General features: G+C 33.4%; 1 protein-coding gene across 1 annotated transcript; it reads right to left on the minus strand.

The window, feature by feature from the left end:
* Nucleotides 1–453: 453 nt before the first annotated feature.
* LOC134275054 (uncharacterized) lies at nucleotides 454–6131 on the minus strand. Its single transcript, XM_062757296.1, has 4 exons — nucleotides 5975–6131; nucleotides 5650–5793; nucleotides 4706–4858; nucleotides 454–3262 (listed from the first exon to the last, which is right to left on the minus strand). Exons 1-4 carry the CDS (start codon nucleotides 6054–6056, stop codon nucleotides 3135–3137), a joined length of 507 nt encoding a protein of 168 aa, XP_062613280.1. The 5' UTR covers nucleotides 6057–6131; the 3' UTR covers nucleotides 454–3134.
* Between the last annotated feature and the right edge of the window lie 3397 nt (nucleotides 6132–9528).

The following is a 9528-nucleotide window of genomic DNA, read 5'->3' on the forward strand; positions in this document are numbered from 1 at the left end:
TTTATGTTAATAAAAAGCATGAAATAAAGTATGCAGATAACAGCACACATACTGTATTTTTACATAAAATAGCAGGCTTCATATTCAAGCAAATCTGGCGCAGACAATGATGCGCTAATTCATGAAGTCCGCTATGAAATCTTTAAAAAATTTATAAATACAAGATGCGCACTGCATTGGTGTGTGTTGCTAATTCTTAAATATGCCAAAAACTCGATATTTAGATACTGAGCTAAATTTTTAATACACCAATTAATGTACACATACAGTATATACCAGTAATATTTATTTTAAGTATACGTATATTTTCCTTTACTAAGTTCTATGTAGAAGTCAAGAGTTGTCTTTCCTTTATCATTTTTTTTTCTTTCTTTTTTCCCTAGTGTATTCTCTTTAAACTCTAACTGATTTTATCACTGTTGGTTAGAAATCAATAAGTTCAGGAAAGTATGCTTAAAATCAGATATTTTATTAGCTATCCTTAATTATATAGTTCACAGAGAGCAATTAAGTTGTTAAATTTTATGAAAAATGAGAGTTGCTAATGGCAAACAAGTTTCCTCTGAATGTTTAACAATCTATAAAATTATCTCACAACCACGTTTGTGCAAGTTCTTGAGGGAATAATTACATGGATTGGTTCAAAAGTAATGTCATAACTGCTGTATAAATCTTAAAAAATTAAAATTTATTGACAAAATGTAATACATGTATTAATACCTCGATCTATTTTGACCTTGTTCTTTTGCCTTTAAATTTCATTCAGATATAGGTAAAACTTTTTTGAATTATTAAAATAAACATGTTTGGTCTCATCTATCACTAAAAGGTAAGAGTATACAGACATTGTTATGCTGTTTCTCTTCGGCACTCACATGAGGTTACAAGATTTCTGGATAATCTGAAAATGGATGTTGGAAAGTAACGTCTGAACAATGGTTACTGTAACATTTCCGTCTGGCAGCATTGAACAAAATTTAATCTAAATATTTAATTAAAAAAAAAAACAGCAAATGAAATATTAGAATATTAAAACAAAAATCAGAATAGATAGGATATTAGCATCTAAAAGTTTGTTAATAAATAATCAGTAATTTGAGACTTTTTTTCGTTGTTTTTTATTTCACATTTAAAAGAAAATCTGCATGGAGTGCTCAAACAAAACCCCTCAAAAATTACCTTTTGTATTTCACAGCTCCATTTATTGCTAATTTATACTTAATCAAATTTCTACTACATGTATAGAGTCACGATATAAATTTTGTATTTACAACAATTTGTATTTACAACAATAAAAATGTATCTACTTTAAGTACATGTACACTGTAATAATTTCAATTATAAGTAAAAATCATGATAACAATTTGATTTAAAATTTGATTTGAAAAAATGGATATATAAAACTTCAGTTTGAAGAGGAATGATATTTCTGACAGATTATCATGAAAAAAAATTCATGTATCTCTCAGATTAAATAATAAGTTGATATCTGTAATGCCTTGGTCACATTTAAGCCGATGGTCGGGCGATTAAATTTTCTGGTCTTGTCGGCTGAAAGAACATGATCGGCCGAAACAAGTATCGGGCGACACGGAGCAGTCACATTGATTCCTAGAAACACCGATGACTTGGATAAATAACACAAAAAATCTCTTTTCTTTAGAAATTGGCAATATTTTTTCATAGATCTATATTCAAATAGATGACGTGAATAATGTTTGCAAGGCAAAGTGGCAGAATTTTATAAGATTGCGACTCAATGTTAAAATTTGTGCAAAATTTTGTATAGAATTGCATAAAAACATATCTATGCAGCAAATAATACTTAAGATTTCTTTATATCTCACGGATTAATTATTTATGTTATTTCCGTTCAAAAAATATACATCAATCCATGCATCAAAATTTTGTTTGTGTTATTGCATCCTTAATAGGTAAAATATTCTCAAGTCGACCAACCGTCGCCCGATCATCGAGCTCTGAGCTACAGTTTGATTTTAACCATCGGCCGAAATTTTAAACACCCTTATTGTCAAACGACGGACGACCGACTTAATAAACTGACTGCCGATAGTCGGACGATGATCGAAGGTTGGTCGACAGATAACTTCAAGTGAAGAAATCGGCCACCGATGCAGAAAATATTATAACTTGGACCGATGGACAAAAAATTGGTCGGCCGACAAAAAAGAGTGGTCAAAATCGGGCAAGACAACGGCCGATGAACTGCCGACTGTCACCCGAAGAATCCCATTTTTGGTTCAAAACCCGTCGGCCGTTGGTCGTTTTTGGAAATGTGACTGGGGTTTAAGCGAGATGCCGTAGGGACACCAGACAAAATATTTAGTCCCTACAACATCTGGCTGCGATTAATAATAAGTCAAAAAGCAAAGCCTTAGTAATTTGTGTGTTTACAAAGAAATAACATTTCAGCTCAACTAAATCAAATTGAGTCTAAGTGCAGAAAATTTTCTCTTTCACATCTGTTGTTTTTAAACTTCTGATATTTCCATCTATTTTTTCAGGGAATATGGAGACATTTTAACAAGACCTTATTCTAATTATACATCCTCAATGATATAAATTCAAATTAATAATTGAGATACATGGCTTCCACATCCTAAAAGGAGAAAAATCAATCAAAATTGAAAATGAGAAACGTAATAAAATATTCAGCACCATTGCGTTTTGAAATTGAACTTCTTCACTGACAATTATGTCAGAGTAAATGATACTTGTGTGGATTGCACTGTCTTCTTGTCGTCCATAATATGATGACGTAAAATATTTTTCATTTGAAAATAATTACTATAATAGTCTAATATTTTTAACCTGTGCGTAAAAATTTCAAAATTCATACGTTTAATCAAATGTAAAATGTCTAATAATTAAGTTTGAAAATAAATATCTCTATATGCATCCTAAATATCATAACAAATGATTAAGGAAACATCATCATATATAACACCACAAGTCTTAGTCCCATTCAATATGAACAGAAGATAATTGACACTATGAATAATTAAATAAGTTTAACACATAAAAAAATCAGCTCCTGACCACTAATAATAATTGTTTTCAGTGATCCAACTGCACACGAGGGGAGATCCTTCCTCTACACAGAGTTTCTGTGACTAGCAGGCTCTCGTCCTGACCGCGCGGATCTGACATTCCTCTCCCCCCTGTAGGACCTCCCTCTGCTTCTTCTGGACCCCATTAAGACACCCCTCCCAATCCTTCCACTGGCCAAAGAAACAGCGTTCTGAAAGAAAAAAGCATAAATCCTTTATAGTAATTTAAAGAGTTTTAGAATTCCAAATTAACAGCATGGTTTCTTAAAGGTTTTTTGGGTGACCTTCTGCGATCTTTTTTCGTTTGTGTCATACGTCATGCACATGGTTACGTTACTTACTTTTTTAACTTGTTCTCTGGAACCCCTAAACCATTATATGGATTTTTTTAAAATGGCTACTATGGCTGAAAGAGAACACAATTTGTGCCAAAAATTGTGCCTCCTCCATAATGAAAATGCATTATTTGTGTGAAAATCTTTTATGCACTTTGGTAATTAGCAAACAAACTAAGTGCAATATATTGTAACATCTAGCAAGGGTGCTTTTTCCAAAACTTTGTAATTCATAGCCATGAGACTGAAGTTCTGAATAGCCCTGGGGCTCTTATTTTAAATTGAAAATTCATTAACTCTATGAAAATCCTCATCTCTCCCCTCAGTATTTGGGAAACAAACTGAGTGCATGCATGATAATGAAAAGAAGGGTGCCTCTTGTGAAAATCATGGCTCCTGATTCAAGGGTTTGCGGTTAGGACAGCTCTCTATTGATTATATGGTGAATATGATGCAAAAATTCTTTGAAAATCCTTGATCCTAGGCCTGTCCCTGGGTATTTATCATACAAACAATATACCGGTACATGTAGTCTACATGCCTTTGATAAGTCAGCTAGGGTGTCTCTTCTGAAATTGTGAAATTCATGGCTCTTGATGAATATCTTGCTCTCGGGGCACATCCACATTAATACTTTTATTTATTTTATTTTATACTACAAAGTGGATTTATTACATCTGTAATATAGTAAATATACTAAGGTGATCCATAAAGCCCTTTGGACTCTTTTATTTAAAAAAAATACCACTGAAATATCCCCCACCAAAACTGCCATAAAAAATATGAAAAGAAGAAAAACCATGTAAGATTAAGTGAACGTGATATTCTAGTACATTTTATATACAATTTAGTGTCAATCCATGATGTGATTAGTGAAAATGAAAGAGTGAAATACGATCAATTTGTTCAGGGAATGATTTCACAGCTGCTACACTGATAGAGATTCAGCTGACCACAATATTAATCTATATTCTCTATTCTAACAAGACCATTCCGGACTGAAGATTTTTTCATCAATCAAACCTCATTTTCTTCTTTTATTTTCACAGCATTCAAACACATCTGAGGTCTATTTACGAGACTTTCTGATGACATCTGATCAAATATGGACACAAAAATGGAAATAATAACTTTAAATGAAAAAGAATTGATGTATAAAGGTCAACATGAGGTGAAATGTATTGATACAGGGCATATGAGGTTATTACACACTCGACACGCACACAAAAAAACACACCCTTTCCCACCCCCCCGCCCCACCCCCCCCCCCCCCCCCCAAATACAGACAGACAAACTGACCTCTTCCATCTGGTCTGATACAGAGTCTGTGAATCTCTTTTGTAGATTTACATTTGATGGCGTTTCCCTTCACCAGGGTCAAGACTTTGGTCCTCTTCTTAGTCGACGGGTCACATGGTCCCCATGGACTCACTGTGTACTTGCAGGAGTTTCCTATAGTGCATAGTTTTATAAAATGTTATAAGTATTAATAAAGTAGATGACAGCTAGGGCATTCTGTTAAGTACAGAAGAAGTATGTACATTCACCAGTTTGAACATTGTAATTAAAGTTTAAAAGTAAAACCGTACATCATAGGTATTGAACAAATTAACTCATGTACATTTTAAGAAACAATAGCTGGTGCATAGACTCTATAGTTCTAACATTGTATTCACACACATGGGCTCAGGTCAAGCTAAAAGATTAATGGACATTGAAAAGAATTGTTAGCCTTTGTTCAACACTGATTGCTTCTTCCTCCTGACAAATTACTTGTAGAATGAATTTCTTGTAGTAAGGGACCATTGCTACAAATTTAAATATTCATTTCCTCTCGCTTCAGTTTTTATTATTTGTTCTGGGGCAGGAATGCAAATGTTCTTTGGTAAATTAAGCTATTGGTGCAAGGTTTCCATGCCAGAAGTAATAGATTAAGAAATGCGGAAAGCTAGGGGAATCAGTGTTTAGTAGAAGTTTAATTCAGCTTCTGATTACAAATAAGGTTCATAACTACAAGTGACAGTTTTATTGAGGGAATTGTTTCAGGACAAGACTATTGATGTGTCATGGTATTGCTATAGTATCAATATTCAAATTGTTGAAATATCATTTACAACAGAACACCACATTGCAATTAAAGAAACTTTCACAAATATATATAAAAAAAGATGCATGACAATAAATGGTGTTTTTAGAAAAAGAAATGTTTTTAAAAAGAAAATCCTCCAATAAAAATTACTCACTCTTTTTCATTCTCCGGCAGTTTTTAGTCAGAGTTCTATACTGAGCACAGAATTTAGCACTGTTAGGTTTGAGTCGATCCTGACGTTCTACAAGACCAGTTTTAGGATCACAGCGCCCCCATTTACCAGCCTTGTATTGGCAGGCTACAAAAGATGACAATAATAAATTACTAGTAGAATATTGTTACAGAAGAATTTTAATATTTTTATAAACTTCAAAGAGATAATAAATAAATAGATGAATATTAAACTCATTTTAAAATTAATTGAAACCCTCAACCAAAATTCAGTGTGCATAATCAACTTTGCTTACTTGGGTACTAACATTTTCGGCATGGTTTACGCATGACCTTTGTTTGTGGGCAGTTATTGGTGTCACCAGAGGTCAAGGTCAGGGTTTTAGCCATTGTGTCAGTGGTAACATCACATGCTTCCCATGGACCATCTGTATATCGACAGGTGTTGTTACCTGTAATAATAATAATCAACAGTATGGTTACCAGTAATAAAAACTTAGATCTGTGTATCCATAGGTAAGGTTACATGTAATAATAACTTATATCTGTGTATCCATAGGTGACGTTACCTGTAATAATAACTTAGATCTGTGTATCCATAGGTGTGGTTACATGTACCTGTAATAATAACTTAGATCTGTGTATCCATAGGTGAGGTTACCTGTAATGATAGTTCTGTGTATCCATAGGTGAGGTTACCTGTAATGATAACTTAGATCTGTGTATCCATAGGTGAGATTACCTGTAATAATAACTTAGATCTGTGTATCCACGGGTGTGGTAACCTGTAATAATAACTTAGATCTGTGTATCCGTAGGTGTGGTTACCTGTAATAATAACTTAGATCTGTGTATCCATAGGTGAGGTTACCTGTAATGATAACTTAGATCTGTGTATCCATAGGTGAGGTTACCTGTAATGATAACTTAGATCTGTGTATCCATAGGTGAGGTAACCTGTAATAATAACTTATATCTGTGTATCCATAGGTGAGGTTACCTGTAATAATAACTTAGATCTGTGTATCCATAGGTGTGGTTACCTGTAATAATAACGTAGATCTGTGTATCCATAGGTGAGATTACCTGTAATAATAACTTAGATCAGTGTATCCATAGGTGAGGTTACCTGTAATAATAACTTATATCTGTGTATCCATAGGTGAGGTTACCTGTAATAATAACTTATATCTGTGTATCCATAGGTGAGGTTACCTGTAATGATAACTTAGATCTGTGTATCCATAGGTGAGGTTACCTGTAATAATAACTTAGATCAGTGTATCCATAGGTGAGGTTACCTGTAATAATAACTTAGATCTGTGTATCCATAGGTGTGGTTACCTGTAATAATAACTTAGATCTGTGTATCCATAGGTGAGGTTACCTGTAATAATAACTTAGATCAGTGTATCCATAGGTGTGGTAACCTGTAATGATAACTTAGATCTGTGTATCCATAGGTGAGGTTACCTGTAATGATAACTTAGATCTGTGTATCCATAGGTGTGGTTACCTGTAATAATAACTTAGATCTGTGTATCCATAGGTGAGGTTACCTGTAATTATAACTTAGATCAGTGTATCCATAGGTGTGGTAACCTGTAATGATAACTTAGATCTGTGTATCCATAGGTGTGGTTACCTGTAATAATAACTTAGATCTGTGTATCCATAGGTGTGGTTACCTGTAATAATAACTTAGATCTGTGTATCCATAGGTGAGGTTACCTGTAATAATAATTTAGATCTGTGTATCCATAGGTGAGGTAACCTGTAATAATAACTTAGATCTGTGTATCCATAGGTGAGGTAACCTGTAATAATAACTTAGATCTGTGTATCCATAGGTGTGGTAACCTGTAATAATAATTTAGATCTGTGTATCCATAGGTGAGGTAACCTGTAATAATAACTTAGATCTGTGTATCCATAGGTGAGGTAACCTGTAATAATAACTTAGATCTGTGTATCCATAGGTGTGGTTACCTGTAATAATAACTTAGATCTGTGTATCCATAGATGAGGTTACCTGTAATGATAACTTAGATCTGTGTATCCATAGGTGAGGTAACCTGTAATAATAACTTAGATCTCTCTATCCATAGGTGTGGTTACCTGAAAAAAAAATGAATTATATATGTGCATTCACAGGTATGTTACATGTAATAATTACTTATAATAACTTATATCTTTGTATCAAAAGATGCGGTTACCATATTAATAATGAACAATGTGGTTACCTGCAATAAATTACAATGTAGATTTGTGTATCCACAGGTGCTTTAACCTGTTATAATAAATTACATCTGTGTTTCCACAAGGTTATGGTTACCTATAAATGCTGTAAAAAATTTTAAATGCAAGGGGCATAACTCTGTCAAAAGAGACCCGATGGTGTCCCAAACAGAACATGACCTAGATATTTTTATAATAAATCTGTGTACCAAATTTCATTTCAATATGAGCAACCTCTTCAAAGAAAACGAAAGGAAACTGATGGTGAACCGACAGAGAGATAGCAGCAGAGCAATATGCCCTCCCTTCTTCAAGGGGGCATAATAAATTGAATCTAAATATCCACAGGTGTATATGTTGTTACCTGTAATAAAATAGATACTGGTATGGTAATTTTAGCATATGAAACGTGATGAAAAACTTTTCACTGTTACTTCAGGTCCTTAATTCTTCTTTACCGTAGACTAATTGCAGCTTATATAAATTAAAGTAACGTTTCCATTGTATTTACTGAACCCTAAAATATGGTCAGCCCTTCTGTGAAAATACTTTAGAGTTAGTTTAGAGGTCTGACTGAAATTTAACTGTCCCATGATTAGGACATAAATTACCGAGTTTTGTTATTACATGAGAAAACCAAATCATTGTTCTCTCACACAATTATAGCCCAATTCTGCAGGCTCTGCAATGGAGTCATTTTGTTTAATGTTGACAACAATTTGCTGTGTATATAGTGTGAAGAAGAATCAAACCAGAAATCCAGTCTTTACAATTAATTTGTTTACTTCATTCAAAATCTTAATTCAAATATGTGAGTACCAGCACTTTTATTTAAATGACTTTTTAATATTCCTTTTTTCACAAATGACCTTGGCTTGATTATATTAGCATTATTTTCTCAAGTCAGGTACCAGTAGAAATTTAGCCCAGTCCCCCCTTTGTCAAACTATTTTTAGGGAGGATCATATGACACCCCCTCTGATCAAAAGGGCCTTTGTTAAATAACAGTTTCCAACTCTCTTTTTAAAACTAATATTGCTATTGCATAACAAGCTCAAACTGAAGGACAGGGCACTTATTTAATAATATAGTATTGTTGATTTGAATTTCAGGTTCTTGATAAAGATACATTTTAATCAAACAAACATTTTTTTCTGTACAGAAATACCAATGCCAAAGCCTTATATGATCTATAGAAAGCAAGCCATATTAAATTGATACCAACAATTATCTGAGAAAATATTTACACAATGTCACAAAAGATGTAATTTTCTTTACAGACTAAAATATTGCATCGGCGAGATCAATATTGTTTCATTGCTGGAAGCCTTTTGATGTGTCAATCACAATTTCCCAGACAAAAACTGCTATGCGAATTGGTCCATTGACACTTTCTAAGCTCAATACTGCTATCAAGTAATGGGTCCAGACTCTAAAATACCACTGGAAACTGAGTAAACTTATACCATCACAACCACAAAATCAATCCTTAAATCCCAAAAATATTAACTAAACATGGAGTTGGTCATCTGCCAGGGTCTAATATAGTGCTGCTTGGAGACAATGAGCCTTTAGACTAGTACAATTTATGAAAATGGGAAATTTTAACGTCATATTCTGCAAT

The sequence above is a fragment of the Saccostrea cucullata genome, unplaced genomic scaffold (genome assembly GCF_032062105.1).
Source record: "Saccostrea cucullata isolate Sc308-1 unplaced genomic scaffold, CSIRO_AGI_Scuc_v1 ctg659, whole genome shotgun sequence".
Taxonomy (NCBI): Eukaryota; Metazoa; Mollusca; class Bivalvia; order Ostreida; family Ostreidae; genus Saccostrea; species Saccostrea cuccullata.